This window comes from Callithrix jacchus, chromosome 9 (genome assembly GCF_049354715.1).
Source record: "Callithrix jacchus isolate 240 chromosome 9, calJac240_pri, whole genome shotgun sequence".
NCBI lineage: Eukaryota > Metazoa > Chordata > Mammalia > Primates > Cebidae > Callithrix > Callithrix jacchus.
In genome coordinates, this window is record NC_133510.1 from 72,327,252 (window position 1) to 72,353,907 (window position 26,656).

The following is a 26,656-nucleotide window of genomic DNA, read 5'->3' on the forward strand; positions in this document are numbered from 1 at the left end:
CAGCCCTTGTTATTGGTCTATTTAGGGTTTCAACTTTTTCCTAGTTTAGTCTTGGGAGGGTGTAAGTATCCAGGAATTTATCCATTTCCTCCTGGTTTACTGGTTTATGGGCATAGAGTTGTTTGTAGTAATCTCCGATGGCAGTTTGTATTTCTGTGGAATCAGTGGTGATATCCCCTTTATTGTTTTTTATTGCATCTATTTAATTCTTCATTATTTTATTAATCTGGCTTGTGATATATTTTGTTGATCTTTACAAAAAACCAGCTCCTGGATTTATTGATTTTTTGAAGGGTTTTTTTGTGTCTCTTATCTCCTTCAATTCGGTTCTGATCTTAGTTATTTCTTGTCTTCTGCTAGCTTTTGAGTTTTTTTTTTATCTTGTTCCTCTAGCTCGTTCAATTTTGATGATAGGGTGTCCGTTTTAGAGCTTTCCTTGCTTCGCATGCATTTATTGTTATAAATTTCTCTCTAGACACTGCTTTAAGTGTGTCCCAGAGATTCTGGTTTGTTGTGTCTTCGTTTTTGTTGGTTTGGAAGAATATCTTTATTTCTGCCTTCACTTCATTGTTTATACAGTCGAAATTCAGGAGCCAGTTGTTCAGTGTCCAAGAAGTTGTGTGGTTCTAAGTTAGTTTCTTAATCCTGAGTTCTAATTTGATTGCACTGTGGTCTGAGAGACTGTTATTACATTTCTTTTACATTTGCTGTTCTTTTACATTTCTTTTACATTTGCTGAGGAGTGATTTATTTCCAATTATGTGGTCAATTTTAGAGTAGGTATGATGTGGTGCTGAGAAGAATGTATATTCTGTGGATTTGGGGTGGAGAGTTCTGTTGATGTTTATTAGGTTTGCTTGGTCCAGATCTGAGTTCAAGTCCTGGATATCCTTGTTAATTTTCTGTCTCGTTGATCTGTCTAATACTGACAGTGGAGTGTTAAAGTCTCCCACTATTATTGTGTGGGAGTCTAAGTCTCTTTGTAGGTCGTTAAGAACTTGCTTTATGTATCTGGGTGCTCCTGTATTGGGTGTGTATATATTTAGGATCGTTTGTTCTTGTTTTTTTGCTCCTTTTACCATTATGTAATGCCCTTCTTTGTCTCTTTTGATCTTTGTTGGTTTAAAGTCCATTTTGTCAGAGACTAGGTTCTTTTTGCTCTCCATTTGCTTGGTAAATCTTCATCCCTTTATTTTGAGTTTATGTGTGTTTTGCACATGATATGGGTTTCCTGAATACAGTACACTGATGGGTCTTGACTTTATATCCAGTTTGTCACTCTATGTCTTTTGACTGGGGCATTTAGCCCATTTACATTTAAGATTAATATTGTTATGTGTGAATTTGATCTTGCCATCTTGATGCTAGTTGGTTGTTTTGCCCATTAATTGACGTAGTTTCTTCATTGTGTGGATGGTCTTTACCATTTGGTACATTTTTGAAGTGGCTGGTACTGGTTGTTCCTTTCTATGTTTAGTGCTGCTTTCAGGAGCTGTTATAAGGCAGGCCTAGTGGTGACAAAATCTCTTAGCAGTTGCTTTTCTGTAAAGGATTTTATTTCTCCTTCGCTTATGAAGTTTAGTTTGGCTGGATATGAGATCTAGATTGATAGTTCTTTTCTGTAAAGATTTTGAAAATTGATCCTCACTGTCTTCTGGCTTGTAGGGTCTCTTCCAAGAGATCCACTGTGAGTCTGATGGGCTTCCCTTTGTGGGTGACCCGACCTTTCTCTCTGGCTGCCCTTAGCATTTTTCCTTCATTTCGGCCCTGGTGAATCTGACGATTATGTGCCTTGGGGTTGCTTTTCTTGAGAATATCTTTGTGGTGTTCTCTGTGTCCTGGACTTGAACGTTGGTCTGCCGTGCTAGGCTGGGGAAGTTCTCCTGGATAATATCCACTCTTGGATTCATTCTCTTTGTCACATTCAGGTCACATTCAGGTACATCTATCAAATGTCAGTTAGGTCTTTTCACGTTATCCCATATTTCTTGGAGGCTTTGTTCATTTCTTGTCACTCTTTTTTCTCTAATCTTGCCTTCTCGTTTTATTATATTTAGTTGATCTTCAATCTCTGATATCCTTTCTTATGCTTGGTCGATTCAGCTATTGAAACTTGTGTATGCTTCGCAAAGTTGTCATGTTGTGTTTTTCAGCTGCATTAAGACGTTTATGTTCTTCTCTAAGTTGGTTATTCTAGTTAGCATTTTGTCTAACATTATTTCAAGGTTCTTAGTTTCTTTGCATTGTCTTAGAACATGTTCTTTTAGCTCAGAGAAGTTTGTTATTACCCACCTTCTGAAGCTGGCTCTGTCAATTCATCAGACTCATTCTCAATCCAGCTTTGTTCCTTTGCTGGTGAGGAGTTCTGATCCCTTGGAGGAGGACAGCCATTCTGGTTTTTGGTGTTTTCATCCTTTTTTGCGCTGGTTTCTTCCCATCTTAGTGGAGTACCTGTGGTCTTTGTAGTTGGTGACTTTCAGATGGGGTCTCTGAGTGGACATCCTCTTTTTGATGTTGAAGCTATTTCTGTTTTTTAGTTTTCTTCTGATAGTCACGCCCCTCTGCTACAGGACTGCTGGACATCCACTCTAGACCCTGCTTGCCTGGGAATCACCTGCAGGGGCTGCAGAACAGTAAGGGTTCCTGCCAGTTTCTTCTTCTGTTATCTTCATCCCAGAAGCGTACTCCCCAGATGTCAGCCAGAGCTCTCCTTTAAGAGGTACCTCTGGATCTGTCGGGGTCGCGGAGCCGCTTGAGGAGATAGTCTGTCCCTTATCTCAGAGCTCAAGTGCTGTGCTGGGAGCTTCATTGTTCCACTCAGAGCTGCTGGGCAAATACATTTTAAGTCTGCTGCAGTGGAACTCATAACCGCCTCTTTTCCCAGGTGCTCTGTCCTGGGAAGGAGGGGCTTTATTTGTAAGTTCCTGACATGCTGCCGCCTTTTTTCAGAGATGCCCTGCTCAGCAAGGAGGTTGTCTAGTCACAGTCTGCCAGCAGAGGCATTGCTGACCTGCTGTGGACTCTGCCCAGCTGCTTTGTAAACTTCCTTGTGGTTTTGTTTACAGAGGTACAGTTGCAACTGCCTTGGTAATGACAGACTGCCTCTGTAGTGATGGACTGCCTCAGTAGTGGTGGACGCCCTTTCTCCCACAGAGCTGGACTGTCCTGGGTCCAACTGTGCTTGCTGTGAAATTCTGAATCCAGAGCATTTCAGATTGCTGGTCTTTGTGGGGGGTGGGACGCACTGAGCAGATCACCTGGCCTCCTGTTTTCAGCCCCCTTCTTTTCAGCTAAATGGGCAGCTCTGTCTCCCAGGCATTGCAGGCACCAGTTGAAACGGCCACCGAGATTTGTGTGAGTTTTTGTGCAGAAACCCAGGGCGCAGGCTGAAACAGCCATGTTGGAAACCTAGTGCCACTTTTCAGCCCAGGAATCTCCTGATCTGTGGGTGGCAAAAACTGGGAGAAGCATGGTATCTGAACCAGAGTGCTGGAGAGGATGGAAAAGCCCTGGATGGCCTCTATTGGGTAGGGAGGAGGGTCCTCCACGATTGTACTTCCCAGGTGGGACAGTGCCTTACCCTGCCTTGCTCACCCCTCTTGGGCTACACCCACTGTGCAAACAGTCCCATTGAGATACATCTGGTACCTCCTTTGGAAATGCTGTGGTAACTCACCCTCTGCATTGCTCTCCCTGGGAACTGCACTCCAGAGCTTTTCCTATTTGGCCATCTTGGATCTCTCCAAAGCTTCCATATATTTAAAGGGCGAAAGGTTTTCAGACCAGTGAGATTGGCCGCTCATTACCAGCTAAATTACATTTTATGGAAATTTCACATGCTTGAAATAGGGATTAAAATTAATCTCAAAATAATCCTTTTTTCAGAAGTGACTTGAATTTAAACAGTATTTAAATGTATTTAAGTAAATTGTAGGTTAGAAGCATTGCTCAGAGGCTTTGTCCTAAGTGCTGTATAGCAGGGGCTCCCATTCCCTGGGCTGTGGACCAGTAGTGGTCTGTGGCCTGTTAGGAACTGGGTGGCATAGCAGGAGGTAAGCGCCAGAAGGTAAGTGGCCAGCCAGCGAGAATTCCCACCTCAGCTCTGCCTCCTGTTGGATCAGCAGTGGCATTAGATTCTCATAGGAGTGGGAACCCTATTGTAAACTGCACCTGTGAGGGATCTAGGTTGTGTGCTTCTTAGGAGAATCTAATGCCTGATGATCTGAGGTGGAACAGTTTCATCCCAGAATCATCCCCTCCCATCCTCTGCCCTGTCTGTGGAAAAATTGTCTTCCATGAAACCTGTCCCTGATGCCAAAAAGGTTGGGGACTGCTGTTATATAGTATTATCTCTCTTAATTTTCATCCTGTTAGGTAGCGAAATAAAGGCACGGATTTCCAGATGAGAGAACCTAGGCTCAGATTGTCTCAGTAATTTGACAGAAGCGGGATTCAAACCTGCCTCTCTTGGAGGCTTGTCGTTTATATTCATAGCTTGTGCTCCAGCTAATGGAGTATCTGAATTTTCTGTAAATGTTTTGCTTTCACACATTGGACATGTCTGGAAAGCCCTTATAAAGGTTTTGTGTTTCACATTTTCTGCTTATTATTTAAGTTTTTTCTTTGTCTTTATTTTTTCGGGAATTTTTTGCCTCTGATTTATTTGTCCTTCCTATGTGGTCTCTGAGCTTGTTTGACTCTTCCATGGCATTTATCGTGTATCATTGCCTCTATTTGTTAGTCTCCTATTCTATTAGGCTGTTTGAAGGCAGATTGGATTGTTCATCTTTCCCCAGAGCCTCGCACAGATTAGGTCATTAGTAAATACTTGTTGAAAGAAGGGCTGAAATACTGTGTTTATATGTGGGAAAAATAGGGTTAATGTCGCAGGCAAGAGGAATTTTAATTCAAAACTAAGAGAATCGTTTTCACTAGAACAGAGGAACAATGGAATGACAAAGCAGTTCTGCTTATAGTAGTAAGTATGTGGTGGTGGTTAAGAGCTTGGACGATAGGGTCTAATAACTGCAGGCTTTCATTCTGTCTACTCTAAGCTGCAGTTTCCTCAACTGTAGGTGCACTGGAATTATACTTAAAATTCAGTAAGTGCTCAACAAACTAGCTGTTATGGGAGAAACCACCTTAATTTCCCGTGAGTTTGGGGCTGGTAGTTAAATGACTCAGCTCCTTGGCTCCTCTTCCCTTCCTCTCTCCCTGGATTATTTTGAAGCAAATCCAAGTAATCTTCTTCTTTCATCTATAAATACTACAATGTATATCTTTAAAAGGTAAGGATTTAAAAAATATAACCATTATGCCATTATTACCCCTAAAATTAACTGTAATTCCTAATAACATAATTTGTTTTTACAGTTGGTTTATTCAAAGAAGAATCCAAGCAAGGATTCTTGTGTTTAATTAATTCTCTTAAGTCTATAAATTCTCTCTACCTCTTTTTAAAAAATTTTTTTTGCAGTTTATTGGAAAACCCAGGAGGTTTGTTTAGGAGAGTTCCAAAGTCCAGGTTCTGCTGGGTTTTTTTTGTCTCTGTGGTGTTATTTAACATGTTCCTTTCTCCTCTGTGTTTACTATAAACTGATGAATCAAGAGGCTTATTTGGTTTGGGGTCTTTCTTTTTTTTTTTTTTCCTAGAGGGGGCCTCATGCTTCATTAATGTCAGTGATGTTCATTTCTTATTTACCGCACAAATACATAATGTCTGATTGTCTCCCTTTTTGTGACAAGATGTGATCAGTGAGTTCAGGTGCTGTCATTCTGATTCATTAAAGTTCCTCAAACAAAACAACCTTTTACCTTGTGGTTTTAATAATTATTTAAATAATTACTGCCCTAAATTCATTATTTCGTTAAGATTTCAAAGTTATATTTATTAAATGGAACTTTTAAAAAGAACTTTTTCTCATGAGCTGTTCAGTTCCTTGGTGTACAGGAAAGCAAGATAAATATTTCATTCCTCATTTTATTTACGTATTTTGAAAATAATGAATTGGTTCCATAGCATTGATCAAGAAGGCCAGTGAGGTACTTCGCTTTATTTTTAATGTCATTATGACCTCATGAATTAAAAAATTTTTGCCTTTCATTTCTTTGCAGATATTATCCTTTTTGATGTTCAGATTGTCCCATCTTTGGTTAGTGGGAGTACTTTTGATATCAGTATGGTAGTTTTTGATAGTGTGCTTGCTTTCTGATATAACAAAGTTCCAGGGTCCTTTTGTACATTTCTGTCCCAGGCTAGAATCAGCCATTTTCCCTAGGAGCCTGTGTTATTTTTTGGAGGATGTGGTATTACTCTGAGTACATGGGTGCTCATTGCTCCTGAATTGGTCAGTGTTGCTATGCCTTTTCATTGGATAAAGTTAGGATTTTTTTTCTAGTGTTTTTGAGTCAAATTTAGGCCTTCAGGATTGAATTCTTTGATTTTATATTTTTTTAGTTTTTCTAATTTGCTGAAAATCTTAGTTCCAGATGACATTAGCATAACTTATTTGCTTCATCTTAAAACAAAAGTTTAGAATAATAGTATTACTATTGCTACTATTATTAACATTGAAAATAGTTTATGACTTTTTTCACTTCCTTTTGGTTTTAGAATACATTCCATTAGGGATATATATTTATATTGTTATGTTTGAAAATCACTTGAAGTAGTTCTTTTCTGTGTAGTTAAGCAACCATCTCAGTACACAAATTTACTTGCTCTATGTTTAGGGATTATTTTTTAAACTTTAATTTTGTTTTATTGTTTACATGGTTCTAAGCTCAAAATCAAATCTGTAAAGCAAGGTATTTTCAGAAGAAAGTTTAACTTTCATGTCTTTTCACCCTATTATCTCTTATTCTTTTGCCTGCTTTTTATTTTTTTTGAGACATGGTCTTGCTCTGTCACCCAGGTTGGAGTGCAGTGGTATGATCAGAGCTCACTGTAACTTCAAATTCCTCGGCTCAAGCCATCCTGCCATCTTAGCCTCCTAAGTGCTAGGACTATAGGACTGCACAATCACACCCAGCTCATTTTAAAACTTTTTGTAGAGACAAGGTCTCACTATGTTGCCCAGGCTGGTCTTTAACGTGGCCACAAGCTATTCTCCTGCCTCTGTGGGTCAAGATTTTGGGATTACAAGTGCGATCCACTGAACGCAGCCCTTCCATTGAAACACACACACACAGACACACACACATGCATATAAATTCATATTTTTATTTTTAAGATAAAAGGTAGTATACTGTACACAGTTATCCTGTTCTTTAACTTACTGGTGTTAACAGGAGTGCACCACCATGCCCAGCTAATTTTTGGTATATCTTCAAGGTCACTTCATAGTGATATATGGATATGTATTTTACATCTGTGCAGTGCTGCATTATGAGGATGTACCCTCACTTATTAAGTCAGTCTTTTGCTGTTACAAAGAGTGCTGCTTGTCATTTTGCCAGTTTATCTTTAGGGTAAAGACCCAGGATTGGCATTTGGGTCACAGGTTTAATATCATTTACAGTTACTGCTAAATTTTCCTCCATAGGATTTATACTATTTTGTTTTTCCAGAGATGCAAATGCTTTTACATTTTATGATTCAGTGAACCTTCAGGATATAGAGAGGTGAATTCAAAGTATATGGGATAGAAGAAAGAATCATAAATAGTTACTGATTAAAATGTCAAAGTTTAATGTGAACGTAATACAAGGGGGTTTTATGCTAATGAATTGGTTAGTGTACTTGCTTGAACTATATTCAAGTGAAAATGAGTTATGTACTTTGAATATAGCTGTATTCTTGGTGTATGTGGTTATATGGATTATGAATGAAAATTCTTTTGGGTGAAAAAATAATAAATTTATTTAATGTAGGTGAATATTAAACACCTTACATTCCTTATTAATCTCATCTCTCGTTTGGCATAGTGAATATTTTATGTGAAAAAAACAAGGACTAGTTTCATTTTGAGGCGTAAACCATTTACTATTGATAAACAGTTGATTGGATTTGAAATTTGTCATTTGTTGATTGAATTGTTGCACTTTGGGTTGTCTATATACTGGAAAGTCTGTGACACATACTAATTTGTAATTTTGAAATGATACTGAGTCAGCTGTCTTCCAACTTAAATCTTTTTGTTCTCTACTCGTATTATTATTATTATTAAGACTGAGTCTTGCTCTGTCACCCAGGCTGGATTGCAGTGGCACGATCTTGACTCACTGCAACCTCCACCTCCTGGGTTCAAGTGATTCTCCTGCCTTCCTCAGCCTCCTGAGTAGCTGGGACTACAGGCATGCACCACCATGCCCAGCTAATTTTTCATATTTTTAGTAGAAACCGGGTTTTACTGTGTTAGCCAGGATGGTCTCTTGACCTCATGATCTACCTACCTCAGCCTCCCAGAGTGCTGGGATTACATTACTTGTATTATTTTTAGCACTTTTTATTAAGGATTTGAGAGTTAAATTTTTCAGCTAGTTTAACAAATGAATACTTCTGTATTTTATGAAGAAATGATGTGCTGTATTAGTGGTTTTGTTCCCCCCGCCCTTTTCTTTTAGATGGAATCTCAGTCTGTCACCCAGGCTGAAGTGCAGTGGCATGATCTGGGCTCACTGCAACCTCTGCCTCCTGGGTTCAAATGATTCTCCTGCCTCAGCCTCCCAAGTAGCTGGGACTCTGGGTGTGTGCCACCATGCCTAGCTAATTTTTGTTGGGGTTTCGCCATGTTGGTCAGGCTGGTCTTGAACTTCTGACCAAGAAGGTCTTGAACTTCTGACTTTGGGAGGCCAAGTAATCCTCCTGCCTTGGACTCCCAAAGTGCTGGGATTACAGGTGTGAGCCACCAAGCCTGGCCTGTTTGGCATTTTTTAAGTTCCGGGAAGGTATTATTCACAACTGTCAAAGTACTATCATAGGGAGGAAAAAATTGGAAAGAGAGATTGGGTTCAGATCCTAGAAGACCTTACTTCTTAGGCTAATAAGTTTGGTCTGTATTCAGCAGACAGTGGAAAATCAATGAAGAATTTATATGTCATTTGGCTTTGAATTCTTCAAAGGAAAACCTTGAGTGGTACACTTGTTCCTTTCCATGTAAACTTTGTGATGTAGTTGAATAGTTACATGAACTGTTTTTTTGCTTATGGAGAAGCTGAAGCATATGTGGTATTGTTAATGACTGTGCTATAATAATTCATGTTTATTGAGGCCAGACTCTGTGCCAGGTACATGTATTCTACAAAATACTTTACATGGATTGTCTCCTTTAATCCTCACAGCAACCAGGACAAGAGAGAAACTAGTGTTATCCCCATTCTAAGACCATCAGAGGAGAAATTTAAAGCTTATAGAAATGAAACACATGATCCAGGATTGGCTTCTGTACATACAAATGATATTATTGGAACAATTAGTGAAATTCGAATGGGGCCTATTGATTAGTTACTAATTTTGATCAACGTTAACTTCCAGATTTTGATGATGATTTTGTGGTTAAATAGAATATCCTTGTACTTAGATACACACACACACACAGACACACACACACATACACACAGTGCATATGTATACACTGAGATATTAAGTGGGCATCATGTCTGAAACATTCTCAAATGGCTCAAATATGTTAAGTCTCATAATCTGGGTGAGAGGTATGAGAGAGTATGTGTGTGTCTTTACTGCCTTTCTACTTACTCTAACCAAGGTCTTATATAATAATAAAGTTAAATATAAGTTCAGGAGATTTATGGTACAGCAGAATGACTATAGTTCATGACGATTTATTGTAAATTCTTGAAAAATGCAGAGTGGATGTTGAGTGTTCTCATCATAAAATAATGGCATGAGGTAATGTATTTCTTAATTAACTAGTGTTAGCCAATTTCATAGCATATATGTACCTTCAAACATGTTGTACATGATAAATACAGTGTTCTCTGTTAAAAAAAATTGTTTTAAGAGTTTCACAGCATAATATGATAATTGTTATTGAGTCTAAGATTATATAATACCATTAGATTTTGTTATATTTTCATAAATAGTATACTCAATGAGAGAATTTAATATGAACATTTAATAATTTTAAAATATTTTTTAAAATTAAGCAAATTTTATTCCTCATATTAATTTATTATTCTCACATTAATAGCATTACTTATCACTTTCTGGTTTCTTCTAAATCAGATTATTTGCCTTTTATAGTAGTTATACTCTGAGATCATTTAGTAAATGTTAAGTGATTATGGTGTTTTGTTTTTGTTTTGATTTTTTTGGGGTGACAAGGTCTTGCTCTGTCACCCAGCTGGAGTGCAGTGTTGTGATCATGGCTCACTGCAGCCTCCATTTGGGCTCAGGCAATACTCCTACCTCATCTTCCCGAGTAGCTGGTACTACCGGCGTGTACCACCATGTGATTGTGGTTTTTTTAAAAAGTCTTCTTTTATTGTAAGCTTATAATTTATGATGAGCTGTTAAACACATTTTATAATTTATACGTTTTAATTTAGTTTGAAATGTTATCTAAAAATAAGTGTCTGCTTTTTGTTTTAACATAGGTTATCTTATGATGAGGCTTTTGCTATGGCTAATGATCCCTTGGAAGGCTTCCATGAAGTAAACCTTGCTTCACCTACTTCTCCAAACCTTCTTGGTGTGTATGAATCAGGAACTCAAGAGCAGACTACCTCACCAAGTGTCATCTACCGGCCACACCCTTCAGCTTTATGCTCTGTACCTATCCAGGCAAATGCGTTAGATGTTTCTGAACTTCCTACACAACCCGTGTATTCATCCCCCAGACGTTTAAATTGTGCAGAAATATCTAGTATCAGGTAGGAAATAATTAAATCACTTATTTTGGATTATTATTTTTTTTAATGAACAGTTTGCTGAGTTACTGTATTTTAAGTTTTACTATTTTTAGAAAATTTAAATAACATAAGTGTGCCTATGTAAAGAAATACATGATAAAGTTCTAGAATAGAGGTTGACAAACTTTTTATGTGAAGGACCAGATAGTAAATATTTTAGGCTTTGCGAGTCATAGCCATGCAGTCTCTGTTGCAATTATTCAACTCTGCCTTTAGAGTTTGAAAGCAGCCATAGGCAGTATGTAAATGATTGAGAGTGGCTGTGCTCCAATAAAACTTTATATATGGATGCAGAATTTTGAATGTCATTTAATTTTCATGTGTTGCAAAATATTCTTTTAAAGATTTCTTTTCAATTATTTGAAATTGTAAAAAGTATACTTCGCTCATTGATGCCTTATAAAAACAGGTGGAAGGCTTGGTTTAGCCTGCAGGCTGTAGTTTGTTAACCCCTGTTCTTGAGTAGCACTGTCCTGTAGAACTTTCTTTGTTGATGAAAATGAATGTTCTATTTCTGTGCTATCTAATATGAATGATAGGCATTAACCACATGTAGCTGTTGTACAGTTGAAATGTGGCTGATATGACTGAGGACATACTATTTATTTAAATATAGAGACTGCTAAATTGGGTAGTACAATTTAGCTGTATGCGTAAGGCAGTTCTATTTGAGCATATGCTGGTATTTTCTGAAAAATGTTTCTCTCCTTTACAGCTTTCATGTTACAGACCCAGCACCTTGTTCTACCTCTGGAGTCACAGTTGGGTTAACTAAATTATCTACAAGAAAGGACAACTATAATGCAGAGAGAGAGTTTTTACAGGGTGCTACTATAACAGAGGTTTGCGATGGCAGCGATGATATTTTTGGGTTGAGTACTGATAGTCTGTCTCGTTTACGAAGCCCATCTGTTTTGGAAGTTAGAGAAAAGGGCTATGAACGACTAAAAGAAGAACTTGCAAAAGCTCAGAGGGTAAGAAGAAGATATTTTATTCTTCCATATATTATGCTAAAAATTAGTATTTCTCCATGGGGTGGGGCAACCTGCAGAAATGAAATCATGACAGTTGTACACTTATCCTTCACATATGCCCATCCTCAGCTTCTGTTGGGTAGTATTTAGGAATTCATGAAATTGGTTGGGTAGTAAAGAAGTTCATCTAAGACTACTAACTGGAAAAATGTGGTTCTGTTAACTCTTAGTGCCCCAGCTGCATTGCCTGCTCCCTGTTTTGCATTGTCTGTAATGCAGATTTAGTGGGTTATATTCCACATGCGGGGTTTTCCCTCCTTATTGCATGATTGACTAGATGGTTATTTACTTGAAATCATTCAGTCTAAGTCATTTTGTTTTGAGGAGTTTCAGCTGAGTTTGAATATTTTCTGTATCTTACCTTGTAGAATTTTTATTTCTTGGTAAATTGTTCTGTTTCCCATTTGATCATCTTTAAAGTTTCTGCTATTTATTTCCAAACTTGGGGTCATATCTTATTCTTTTTCTGAGTCTGCAGTTAAATTTCAGAGGGAAATTTTTTGAATGAAATACATACATGAGAAAACAGGAAAAGTCTCAAATGGACAATCTAAGCTTCCACTTTAAAAATCTGTAAAAAGAATAGCAAAATAAAACCAGAGCAAGTAGAAGGAAGGAAACAATAAAGATAAGAGCAAAACTGAATGAAATTGGTAACAGAAAAGATAGAGAAAATGAATGAAACAAAATGTTGATTCTTTAAGAATATGAATAAAATTGACAGACCTTTAGCTAGACTGATAAAAAGAAAACAAATTATCAGTAGCAGGAGTGAAATACAAGGTGTCACAGAGATCAAAAGTATAGTGGAATGATATGAAACACTGCATGTATAAACCTGATAACCTAGGTGAAATACCAGTTCACATTTAGAAAATTGAGAAGATAGGGCACACATTCTATAGGTGTAATTTCCAGCATAGTGTGACATTTTGCAACCATATATCCCACTCTTTCTCTAGCATGCTTGTCTCTCATGAGTGTAATATGTTCATTTTTTAAATCCTCAGTTCTTTGCAAAGGAAAGGGATGTGATGAGATGTGGTTACATTTTGTTTCTGTCATCTTGCTCAGACTTTGTTGTCTTAATAGACGGTATTTTAGTAAAATCACACATTATGTAGAGGTAACATTTTGAGTATGTATATCTTTAAGAACATTATGGTTATTTATTGATCAGAACAGATTGTTAATCTCTTAGCTCACTTGAGAATTTCTTTTGAAATCTTTATTTGCTGTATTTAGAGATACTGCTGAGATAATTGAAATGATGGTGTGTAAACACATATGGTGACTTTTATTATGAAGAGTATAAGGTAGTATTAATATTTACTTAGATCTCAAGGCTTGAAAAGGACTCTTGAATATAAAAATATTTCCTGAATTGTGACAACCTGTGAATCAAAATGTGAAAGGCCATTTTCTTTAGTCTTACTACCTTAAAAGAGACCATTTTTCTATCCTTTTTACTTACTAGGTTAACTGTGTCTTCCTATTTAATATGAGTTTCTTGTAGACAGTGTATAGTTAGGTCTTGTTTTTTTATCCTTTGTAATTATCTCTGTCTTTTAATTGGTGTTTAGACCATTTACATTTACATTTAATGGATAATGATATAGTTTGATTTAAATCTGCCATCTTAATTGAATAATGGGGCGGGTCTTTCCCATGCTATTCTTGTGATAGTGAATAAATCTCACAAGATCTGATTTTTTAAAAATTTTAAGTTCTGGCATACATATGCAGAACGTGCAGGTTTGTTACTTAGGTAAACACATGTGATGGTGGTTTGCTGCACCTATCAACCCGTCATCTACATTAGGTATTTCTCCTAATGCTATCCCTCTTCTAGCCCCCTACCCGCCCCCTGACAGGTCCTGGTGTGATGTTCCCCTTCCCGTGTCCATGTGTTCTCATTGTTCATCTTCCGTTTATGAATGCGAACATGCGGTGTTTGGTTTTCTGTTCCTGTTAGTTTGCTGAGAATGATGGTGTCCAGCTTCATGTCGCTGCAAAGGACATGAACTCATTCTTTTTTATGGCTGCATAGTATTCCATGGTGTGTATGTGCCACATTTTCTTTATCCAGTCTATCATTGATGGGTATTTGGGTTGGTTCCATGTCTTTGCTATTGTGAACAGTGCTGTAGTAAATATATGTGTGCATGTGTCTTTATAGTAGAATGATTTATAATCCTTTGGGTATATACTCAGTAATAGGATTGCTGTGTCAAATGGTATTTCTGGTTCTACGTTCTTGAGGAATCGCCACACTGTCTTCCACGGTAATTGAACTAATTTACGCTCCCACCAACAGTGTAAAGCATTCTTATTTCTCCACATCCTCTCTAGCATCAGATGTTTCCTGACTTTTAATGATCGCCATTCTAACTGGCATGAGATGGTATCTGAATGTGGGTTTGATTTGCATTTCTCTAATGACCATTGATGATGAGTCTTTTTTCATATATTTGTTGGCTGCATATATGTCTTCTTTTGAGATGTGTCTGTTCATATCATTCGCCAACTTTTTGATGGGGTTGTTTTTTTCTTGTAAATTTATTTAAGTTCTTTGTAGATTCTGGATATTAGCCCTTTGTCAGATGGATAGATAGTAGAAATTTTCTCACATTCTGTACGTTGCCTGTTCTCTCTCATGATAGTTTCTTTTGCTCAGGAGAAACTGTTTAGTTTAATTAGATCCCATTTGTCATTTTGGCTTTTGTTGCCATTGCTTTTGGTGTTTTAGTCATGAAGTCTTTGCCCATACCTATGTCCTGAATGATATTGCCTAGGTATTCTTCTAGGGTTTTTATGGTTTTAGGTCTTTTTTATGTAAGGTGTAAGGAAGGGATCCGGTTTCAGCTTTTTGCATATGGCCAGCCAGTTTTCCCAACACCATTTATCAAATAAGGAATCCTTTTTCCATTACTTATTTTTGTCAGGTTTGTCAAAGATCAGATGGTTGTAGATGTGTGGTGGTATTTCTGAGGCCTCTGTTCTGTTCTATTGGTCTATGTATCTGTTTTGGCACCAGTACCATGCTGTTTTGGTTACTGTGGCCTTGTAGTATAGTTTGAAGTCAGGTAGCATGATGCCTCCAGCTTTGTTCTTTTTTGCCTCACACTGTCTTGGCTATGTGAGCTCTGTTTTGGTTCCATATGAAATTTAAAGTAGTTTTTTTCTAATTCTGTGAAGAAAATCAGTGGTAGCTTGATGGGGATAGCATTGAATCTATAAATTACTTTGGGCAATATGGCCATTTTCATGATACTGATTCTTCCTATTCATGAGCATAGAATGTTTTTCCATTTGTTGGTGTCATCTATTATTTCCTTGAGCTGTGGTTTATAGTTCTCCTTGAAGAGGTCCTTTACATTCCTTATAAATTGTATTCCTAGGTATTTTGTTCTTTTTGTAGCAACTGTGAATGGGAGTTCACTCATGAGTTGGCTCTCTTTGTCTCTTATTGCTGTACAGGAATGCTTGTGCTTTCTGCATGTTGATTTTGTATCCTGAGACTTTGCTGAGGTTACTTATAAGCTTGGGCTTTCTAAATAGACAGTCATGTCATCTGCAAAGAGACACAGTTTGACTTCCTGTCTTCCTAATTGAATGCCCTTTATTTCTTTCCCTTGCCTTATTGCCCTGGTCAGAACTTCCAGTACTCTGTTGAATAGGAATGGTGAGAGAGGGCATCCTTGTCTTGTGCCTGTTTGCAAAGGGAATGCTTCCAGTTTTTGCCCATTCAGTATATTAGCTGTGTGTTTGTCATATATAGCTCTTGTTATTTTGAGATTCATTCCATCAATACCTAGTTTATTGAGAGTTTTTAGCATGAAGTGGTGTTTAATTTTATCAAAGGCCTTTTCTGTGTCTATTGAGATAATCATGTGTTTGTTGTCATTGGTTCAGTTTATGTGATGGATTACATTTATTGATTTATGTATATTGAACCAGCCTTGCATCCCAGGGATGAAGCCACCTTGATCATGGTGGATAAGCTTTTTGATGTGCTGTTGGATTCAGTTTGCCAGTATTTTATTGAGGATTTTTGCATCAGTGTTCATCAAGGATATTGGCCTGAAATTTTTATTTTTTGTTGTGTCTCTGTCAGGTTTTGGTATCAGGATGACATAGGTCTCATATGTGAGGGAGGATTCCCTCATTTCCATTGTTTGCAGTAGTTTCAGAAGGAATGGTACCAGCTTCTCTTTATACCTCTGGTAGAATTTGGCTGTGAATCTGTCTGGTCCTGGGCCTTTTTTGGTTGGTAGGCTAGTTAATTACTGCCTCAATTTCAGAACTTCTTATTGGTCTATTCAGGGATTCGACTTCTTCCTGATTTAGTCTTGAGAGGGTATTTATGTCTAGGAATTGATCCATTTCTTCTAGATTTTCAAGTTTATTTCTGTAGAGGTGTTTTATTCTCTGATGATAGTTTGTATTTCTGTGGGGTCACTGGTGATATCCCCTTTATCATTTTTGATCCTTCTTTTCTTCTTTTTTTTTTTTTTAGTGGAGTATTGCTAACCTGCCTCGGCCTCTGGAATAGCTAGGATTATAGGTGGTCATCACCGCACCTGGCTAATGTTTTTGTGTGTGTATTTTTAGTAGAGACGGGGTTTCACCATCTTAGCCAGGCTGGTCTCCAACTCCTGACCTCATGCTCCACCCACCTCAGCCTCCCAAAATGCTGGGATTGCAGGTGTGAGCCACTGTGCCCAGCCTCTTTACTTCTTCATTAGTCTGGCTAGCAGTCTGTCTGTTTAGCTGATCTTTTCAAAAAACCAGCTCCTGGATTCATTGATTTTTTTCGAAGGGTCTTTCGTGTCTCTATTTCATTCAGTTCTGCTATGATCTTACTTATTTCTTGTCTTCTGCTAGCTTTTGAATTGTTTGCTCTTGCTTCTCTAGTTCTTTTAATTGTGATGTCAGGTTGTTGATTTTAGATATTTCCTGCTTTCTCTTGTGGCCATTTAGTGCTATAAATTTCCCTCTACTGCTTTGGCTGTGTACCAGAGTTTCTTGTATGTTGTGTCTTTGTTCTTATTGGTTTCAAAGAACTTATTTGTTTTCTGCCTTAATTTTGTTATTTACCCAGTAGTCATTCAGGAGCAGGTTGTTCGGTTTCCATATAGTTGTGTGGTTTTGAGTGAGTTTCTTAATACTGTGTTCTAATTTGATTGCATTGTGGTCTGAGAGACTGTTTGTTATGATTTCCATTCTTTGCATTTGCTGAGGAGTGTTTTACTTCCAATTATGTGGTCCATCTTAGATAAGTGCAATGTGGTGCTGAGAAGAATGTATAATCTGTCAACTGGGGGTGGAGAATTCTGTAGATGTCTATTAGGTCTGCTTGGTCCAGAGCTGACTTCAAGTCCTGAATATCCTTGTTAATTTTCTGTCTCATTGATCTGTGTAATATTGACAATGGGGTGTTAAAGTCTCCCACAGTTATTGTGTGGGAGTCTAAGTCTCTTTGTAGGTCTCTAAGAACTTGCTTTATGAATCTTGGTGCTCTGGCATTGGGTGCATATATATTTAGGATAGTTAGATCTTCCTGTTGCATTGATCCTTGTACCATTATATAATGCCCTTCTTTGTCTTTTTTGATCTTTGTTGGATTAAAGTCTGTTTTATCAGAGACTAGGATTGCAACCCCTGCTTTTTCTTTTTTCTTTTTATTTGCTTGGTAAATATTCCTCTGTCCTTTAATTTTGAGCCTATTTACGTCTTTGCACATGAAATGGGTCTTCTGAATACAGTATACTGAATGGGTCTTGACTCTGTATCCAATTTGCCAGTCTGTGTCTTAATTGGGGCATTTAGCCTGTTTACATTTAAGGTTAATATTATGTGTGAATTTGATTCTGTCATTATGATGCTAGTTATTTTGCCTATTAGTTGATGCAGTTTCTTCATAGTGTCAGTGGTCTTTACAATTTGGTATGTTTTTGCAGTGGATGGTACGTTTTTTCTTTCCATATTTAGTGCTTCCTTCAGGAGCTCTTGTAAAGGCAGGCGTGGTGGTGACAAAATCTCTCACTATTTGCTTGTCTGTAAAGGATTTTATTTCTCCTTCACTTATGAAGTTTGGTTGGCTGGATATGAAATTCTGGGTTGAAAATTCTTTTCTTTAAAAATTTAAATATTGGCCCCCACTCTCTTCTGGCTTGTAGGGTTTCTGATAAGAGATTCACTGTTAGTCTGATGGGCTTTCCTCTGTGGGTTACCTGACCTTTCTCTGTGTCTGCCCTTAACATTTTTTCCTTCATTTCAGCCTTGGTGAATTTGATAACTATGTGTCTTGGGGTTGCTCTTCTTGAGGAGAATCTTTGTGGTGGTCTCTGTATTTCCTGAATTTGAATGTTGGCCTGTCTTGCTATGTTGGGGAAATTCTGGATAATATCCTAAAGAGTGTTTTCCAACTTGGTTCCATTCTCCCTGTCACTTTCAGGTACACCAATCAAACATAGGTTTGTCCTCTTCACATAGTCTTATCTTTGTTGTAGACTTTGTTCATTCCTTTTCCTCGAATCTTGTCTTCACGGTTTAGTCATCAAGTTAATCATCAGTCTCTGATATTCTTTCTTCTGCTTGATGGATTTGGCTATTGAATCTTGTATATGCTTCACGAAGTTCTTGTGCTGTGTTTTTCAGCTCCATCAGGTCATTTATGTTCTTCTCTAAACTGGTTATTCTAGTTAGCAATTCATCTAACCTTTTTTCGAGATCTTAGCTTCTTTGTGTTGGGTTAGAATATGCTACTTTAACTTGGAGGAGTTTTTTATTATCCACGTTTGGAAGCCAAATTCTGTCAATTTGTCAAACTCATTCTCCATCCAGTCTTGCTCCCTTGCTGTTGCAGAGTTGTGATCCTTTGGAGGAGAAGAGGCATTCTGGTTTTTGGAATTTTCAGCATTTTTACATTGTTTTTTTCCTCATCTTTGTGGATTTATCTACCTTTGGTCTTTGATGTTGGTGAGCTTCGGATGGAGTTTCTGTGTGGCTCTCCTTTTGGTTGATGTTGATGCTGTTCCTTTTTGTTTGTTAGTTTTCCCTCTAACAGGCCTCTCTGCTGCAGGTCTGCTGGAGTTTTCTGGAGGTCCACTCCAGACCCTCTTTGCTTGTATCACCAGTGGAGCCTGCATGCAGAACAGCAAAGATTGTTGCCTTCCTCTGGAAGCTCCGTCTCAGAGGGGAACCCACCAGATGCCAGCCAGAGCTCTCCTGTATGAGGTCTCTATTGACCCCTGCTTATAGGTGTCTCCCAGTCAGGAGGCATGAGGGTCAGGGACCCACTTGAGGAAGCAGTCTGTCCTTAGCAGAAATCCAGTGCTATGCTGGGAGATCCTTCAGAGGAAAAGATCCTTCTCTTCAGAGCCAGCAGGCAGGAACATTTAAGTCTGTTGAAGCTACACCCACAGCCGCTCCCTCTCCCAGGTGCTCTGTCCCAGGTAGATGGGAGTTTGATCTATAAGCCCCTGACTGGGGCTGCTGCCTTTCTTTTAGAGATGCCTTACCCAGAGGGGAGGAATCTAAAGAGGTAGTGTGACTACAGTGGCTTTTCCAAGCTCTGGTGGGTTCTGCCCAGTTCAGACTTCCTGGCAACTTTGTTTACACTGAGGGGACAACCCGTACTCACGCCTCAGTAATGGCAGATGCCCCTACCCCACCAAGCTTGAGTATCCCAGGTCAGCTTCAGATTGCTGTGCTGGCAGGGAGAATTTCAAGCCAGTGGATCTTTCCTTGCTGGGCTCCATGAGGGGTGGCATCTGCTGAGCTAGGCAACTTGGGTTCCTGGCTTCAGTACTTTTTCCAGGGGAGTTAATAGTTCTGTTTCACTGGCATTCCACGTACCACTGGGGTATGAAGAAAAACTCCTGCAGCTAGCTCAGTGTCTGCCCAAAGGGCTGCCCAGTTTTGTGCTTGAAACCCTGGGCCCTGGTGGTATAGGCAATGGAGGGAATCTCCTGGTCTGGAGGTTGTGAAGACTGTGGGGAAAGCATAGTGTCTGGGCCATAGTGCATTTTTCCTCATGGCATAGTCCTTTATGGCTTCCCTGGGGTAGAAGAGGGAGTTCCTTGACCCCTTGCGCTTCCTGGGTGAGGCAATGCCCCACCCTGTGTGGGTTGCACCCACCCTCTAACCAGTCCCAGTGAGATTGGAAATGCAGAAATCACTCACCTTCTGCGTTGATCTCGCTGGGAGCTGCAGACAGGAGCTGTTCCTGTTCGGCCATCTTGACAGCCACCTCTCAAATAAAAATTGATCTGATGATTTTATAAGGGAGAGTTTCTCTTCACAATCTTTTTTCTCTTGGCTGCCGCCATGTGAGATATGTCTTTTACCTTCTGGCATGATTGTGAGCCTACCCCCACACCTGCCCTGAGCAATGTGGAACTGTAAGTCCGTTAAACCTCTTTCCTTTGTAAATTGCGCAGTCTCGGGTAGGTCTTTATCAGCAACATGAAAACAGACTAATACATGCCCAGATTAAAAATGGTATTCTGCTCTTGGTCCTGGGTTTGAGAAAATATCTGCAGCTTTCCCCAGTGTCCTTTCCTCATAGCGTCTCCAAGCCTCTCCCCAAGTTAACTCCAGGGATTGGGAGAAATGAAGTGCTCCTCTTTAGCCAGGATAGCTTGGGACCCCAGTGGACAGATGAATCCCAGAGGGAAGTTCTCTGCCTCTCACATACTTGGGCTTCACTCATTTTTATCAGCCAGACACTATCATGGGGGCTATTTGTCAGCATTCTCCTCTTTGGGATCTGGGGTGTCTTTTATGATTCTGGTGGATTGCCGTTTTTCTCTTTATGCCCTATCTTGTGATTTTTCAAGTGGCTGAGGCATCCTCAGATCCTCTAATCACCATCTTGTGGGAGCAGAAAACCAAAAGCAAATATTTATTGAATAACCAAAGTACTCACACATTATGCTAGGTTGTGTAGGGGGAAGAAATAATATAGATATGACTCTCTCTTTAAGGAGTTTACTAGTTGGGGAGAAGCAACATGTATTTTATGGTGATGTTTCTTTCATTAATTCTGAGTTGTGCATTTTTTTCAACTAACATCTCTGAAATCAACATAGGTCTTAAAATTTCAGTCAGCTAGATATTAATCGTGACATTTGTCATTGTCTTCTTGTGTGTGAACTTGTCATAGCTGTATTACAAATTTAATTGAATTATGTGAGCTGGGTTCCATATTTGTTATTTTAATTACCAGGTTAAATATCTTCAAAAGGATCTCACTGTGATATGACATCAAAACAGAAGGGCACAAAAAAAGCACAGTTACGTATGATAAAAGTCTATGTCTTCACCAGTTTTAAAGAGTCTTCCTATAAGTATAAAATAAAAATTCCAATTGGAAAAAAGATGTAGATTCATCAATAGTGTATCTTTGATGTCCAAAATGTTTTTCTAAAAAATGATAAAGTCTTGAATTTGATGAAATACACTTGATTATAGAGTCCTCATAGTCTTCTGTGTTCTAAATATACTGATCCCTTGATATCCATGGGGGGTTTTGTTCCAGTCCCCCAAACCCACCCCCCTGGCCCTGTCAGTAATACCAGAATCAATAGATCCTCAATTGCATAGTGTTTGCATATAACCTATGCACATTCTCCTGTATACTTTATTTATTTTTAGTCTTTTTTTTTTTTTAAAGAAGGAGAGAAAGAAAAAGAAAAATAAGGAATGAAGGAGAGGAAGACAGAGGAAGAAAAAGAGGGAGAGAGAACAGGAATGTTGTTTTATTCTAAAAATGGGTATTGAAAACCTCTTTTATGCCAATAATTGTGCTTAATAATGGCTGATCAATATTTCATTTAAACCTATGAATAGGTGTGATGTGATACTGATAAGAATGTATATTTTGTGTATTTAAAGTGGAGAATTCTATAAATGTTTATTAAGTTTACTTGTTCCGGATCTGAGTTCAAGTCTTGGATATCCTTATTAATTTTCTGTCTCGTTGATCTATCTAATATTGATGTTGAAGTCTCCCACTATTATTGTGTGGGAGTCTAGGGAGTCTAAGTCTCTTTATAGGTCTGTGTATCTGGGTGTTCCTGTATTGGGTACATATATATTTAGGATTGTTAGCTCTTCTTGTTGCATTGATCCTTTTACCATTATATCTTTGTTGCTTTAAAATCTATTTTATCAGAGGCGAGAATTGTAACTCCTGCTTTTTATTTATGTATTTATTTTTGCTCTCCATTTGGTTGGTAAATCTTTCTCCATCCCTTTGTTTTGAGTCTTTGTGTATCCTTGCATGTGAAATGGGTCTGGATGCAGCATACTGTTGGGTTTTGGCTGTATCTTTTGATTGGGGGATTTAGTCGATTTAAATATAGGATTACTGTCATTTGATGTTAGCTGGCTGTTTTTTCCATTCGTTGATGTAAATTCTTCTTTATGTTGATGCTCTTTACTTTTTGGTATATTTTTGGAAAGGCTAATACTGGTTGTTCCTTTCTATGTGTAATGCTTCTTTCAGAAGCTCTTGTAAAGCAGGCCTGGTGGTAATAAAATCTCTTGAGTACTTGCTTGTTCATAAAAAAATTTATTTTTCCTTTAGTTGTGAAGCTTAGTTTGGCTGGATATGAAATTCTGGGCCGAAAGTTCTTTTCTTTAAGGATGTTGAATATTGGCCTTCACTCTCTTCTGGCTTGTAGGGTTTCTGCTGAGAGATCTGCTGTAAATCTGATAGGCTTCCCTTTGTGGGTAACCTGACCTTTCTCTCTGGCTGCCCTTAGTATTTTCTCCCTCATTTCAACCCTGGTGAATCTAACGATTATGTGCCTTGAGGTTGCTCTTCTTGAGGAATATCTTTTTGGTGTTCTCTGAATATTGTCCTGCCTTGCTAGGTTGGGAAAGTTTTCCTGAATAATATCCTGCAGAGTATTTTCCAGCTTGGATTCATTCTCTTCGTCGCATTCAGGTACACCTATCAAACGTAGATTAGGTCTTTTCACATAGTCCCATATTTCTTGGAGACTTTGCTCATTCCTTTTTATCCTTTTTTCCTCTATTCTTGTCTTCTTGTTTTATTTCATTAAGTTGGTCTTTGACCTCTGATATCCTTTCTTCTGCTTGATCAATTTGGTTATTAAAACTTGTGCATATTTTGCGAAGTTCTGGTGTTGTGTTTTTCAACTCCTAATTCATTTATATTCCTCTTTATATTGTCTATTCTTGTTAGCATTTCGTCAAACCTTTTTTCAAAGTTCTTAGTTTCTTTACATTGGGTTAGAACAAGTTCTTTTAACTCCCAGAACTTTCTTATCATCCACCTTCTGAAGCCTACTTTTGTTAATGGAACACAGTCCTTCTCCATCAGGTCTTGTTTCGTTGCTGACGAGGAACTGTAATCCCCTGTAGAGGGAGAGGTGTTCTGATTTTGGGTATTCTCAGCCTTTGTAGGCTGGTTTCTTCCCTTCGTTATAAATTTATCCATCTGTCGTCTTCGCAATTACCGCCTTTCTAATTAGGTTTCTGAGTGGACGTCCAATTTATTGATTCACAGCGCCAGAATCTGAGCAACCCACTGTGCTGGCCAAAACAGCGGTGTTAAGACTGTTGGTACTCTTCTGCCCGGAATCTCCAGTCTGGCTTCCTTCTTGAGTCCGTAATAGGCGACTCTGCCTTCCCGGAGCTCCAAACATCAGTCAAAAGGGGAACCAGTCCCGTTTACTTACTGCCCCAAGAGCCGCCGCGCCAAGGCGCCAGCAAAACTGCTGTGCCGGCCACAAGAGTCGCACTTGTGATCCGTGGGGCTCCTCCGCTGGGAATCTTCTGGTCCGTGAGCGAAAAAAATTCGTCTGAAAATGTGGCGTCCTCTCGTTCTCTGCGCTTTCACTGGGAGCTACAATCCCGAGCTGTTAGCAATTAGCCATCTTGGATCTCTCTCCTCTCCTATATACTTTAAATCAATCTCTACATTACTTACAATACCTAATACAATATCAAGGCTGTGTAAATAGTGGTTATACTGTATTGTTTTATACGAATTTGTGTTTTTATTTTTTCTCTATTTTGATCTGTGGTTTGGTGAATGTGGACCCTGCTGATGTGGACCCTGCTGATGCAGAACCTGTGTACACAGAGGGCTAACTGTATCTCTCAAATTTTTTTTTCTCCAGTATTACCACTCTGAATCCATACCTCATGCTTAAAATATTGCAGTGATTAGTTTTGTCTCTTTCCAGTATTTTTTAACCTAGCCATAATGTCCAAGTTACCATATAAAAATGTGTGATTTTTAACTGACAGATAGTAATTGTATATATTTATGTGACACAGTGTGGTGTTTGTGTGTGTGTGTGCGTGTATCTACATACACGTATGTATCTACATACACATATATACACATACACATACATTGTATAATGATCAAATCAAAGTAATTAGCATTGCCATTACTTCAAATATTTATTGTTTCTTTGTGATAAGACATTAAAAATCTCTTCTAGCTGTTTCACAGTATACAATGCATTATCATTAACTATTCAACCTGCTGTGCAGTAAAACGCCAGAACTTACTTCTCCCATACTGTAACTTTGTATCTGTTTACAAACCTCTCCCCATTCTACTTCTCCCTACTCTTCCAAGCTTTTGATAACCACCATTCTATGCTCTATTTCTATGAGGTCAAATTTTTTATATTCCACATATGAGTGAGATCATGCGATATTTGTCCTTCTGTACTTGGCTTATTTCACTTAACATAATGTCCTCTGGGCTTATCCATGTAGTCACAAATGACAGGATTTCATTCTTGTTTATGGCTGAATAGTACTCCATTGTGTATATATACCGCATTTAAAATACTCCAGCCAGGTCTGGTGGCTCATGCTTGTAATTTTGGCACTTTGAAAGGCCAAAATGGGAGGATTGCTTGAGCATGAGCATTTGAGACCAGCCTAGGTAACATAGCAAGACCCCATTTCTGCAAAAAATAAATTAGCCAGATGTAGTAGTACATGCCTGTGGTCCCCGCTACTTGGAAAATTGAGGCAGGAGGATTGCTTGAGTCTGTGTGGTTGAGGCTGAAGTGAACTGTGATCATGTCACTGCACTCCAGTCTGGGTGACAGAGAGAGACCCTGTCTTTAAAAAAAAAAATGTTAATTCACTCATGAACACTTAGGTTGATTCCATGTCTTAGCTATTGAGAATAGTGCCGCAGTAAACTTGGGAGTGCAGCTGTCTCTTTGATATACTGATTTTATTTTCTGTGGATTTTATTCCCAGTAATTGAATTGTTGGATATTATAATTCACTTTTTAATTTTTTGGGTAATCTCCATACTATTGTCTGTAATGGCTGTACTAATTAATATTACCACCAATACTGTATAAAAGTTTCCCTTTCTCCACATCCTCCTCAGTGTTTGTTATTTGTTGTCATTTTGATGATACCCATTCTAACTGGGTTGAGCTGATAACTCATGGTGGTTTTAATTTCCATTCCCTTAATTATTAATGATATTGAGCATTTTTTTATATACCTGTTGGCCATTTGTATATTTTCTTTTGAGAGATGTTTATTCAGGTCTTTTGCCCATTTTAAAATTATGTTATTTGTATTTTTGCCATTGAGTTGTTTCAGTTTCTGGGAGTGAGTGCTGAATTCCCTTACTGTTATTGTATGACAGACTATTCTTTTAGGTCTATTAATATTTAATTTACATATTTGTGTGCTCCAATTTTTATATCCTATTTATTGGCCCCCTTTCGTTACATAATACTCTTGTTTCTTTTTACAGGTTTGGGCTTAAAGTCTATTTTATCTAATATAAGTCAGGTAGCTACTCCTGATTTCTTTTGTTTTTCTATTTGCATTGAATATCTTTTCTTTCAGTCTCTGTATGTCCTTACAGAGGATTTGAATCTCTTGTAGGCAGCATAGAGTTAGGTCTTGTTTTTTAATTCATTGATTTACTCTGCCTCTTATTGGATATTTTTAATCTATTTACATTCAAGATAATTATTAATAAGTAAAGACTACTGCAATTTTGGTACTTTTTAAATAGTTGTTTTGTAAATCCTTCCTTCCTCTTTTAACTGTCTTCCTTTGTGGTTAAGTGATTTTCCCTAGTAATATGTTTTGATGCCTTGCATACTTTTAGTGTATCCATTGTAGGATTTTGCTTTGTGGTTACCATGCGGTTTATAAAAAACATAACCAGTTATTTTAAACTGCCAACAACTTAATTTTGATCTCAAAGAAAAGAAAGAAAACGTACACTATTCTTTTCTCACATTTTGAATTTTTGATGTTACAATTTATATCTTTGTATATTGTCTATTAACAAAGTATTGTAATTATTATTTTTAATAGTTTTGTCTTTTAGTCTTAATACTAAAGATAGGGGTGGTTTATATACCACTATTACAATATTAGAGTATTCTGAATTTGTCTGTGTACTTACTTGTGCCAGCGATTTTTATACCTTTTTAAGTTTTTTTGTTACATGTTAGCATTCTTTTCTTTCATATTGAAAAGCTCTCTTTAGCATTTCTTGTAAGACAGCTCAGATGGTGTTGAATACCTTCAGCTTTTGTTTTTCTGGGAAACTTTTAATCTTCATTTCTGAAAGATGGCTTTGCTGGGTACAGTATTCTTGATGTTTTTGTTTGTTTGCTTTCTCCTTCAGCTCTCTGAATATATTCTCCTAATTCCTCCTAACCTGCCGGTTTCCTGCAGAGAAGTATGTTGCCGGGCATATT

The 26,656-nt window shown here is 38.0% G+C and overlaps 1 protein-coding gene across 4 annotated transcripts in view; it reads left to right on the top strand.

The window, feature by feature from the left end:
* The window catches only part of RAB3IP (RAB3A interacting protein), a 76,571-nt gene that overhangs the window by 13,879 nt on the left and 36,036 nt on the right, over window positions 1–26,656 (top strand). For all 4 annotated transcript variants that reach the window (XM_002752755.6, XM_078336853.1, XM_009004201.5 and 1 more), the window contains exons 2-3: window positions 10,558–10,833; window positions 11,588–11,846. In XM_002752755.6, the coding sequence (XP_002752801.2) occupies window positions 10,583–10,833; window positions 11,588–11,846 (510 nt within the window). In that variant the 5' untranslated portion in view covers window positions 10,558–10,582. The remainder of the gene's footprint in view (window positions 1–10,557; window positions 10,834–11,587; window positions 11,847–26,656) is intronic.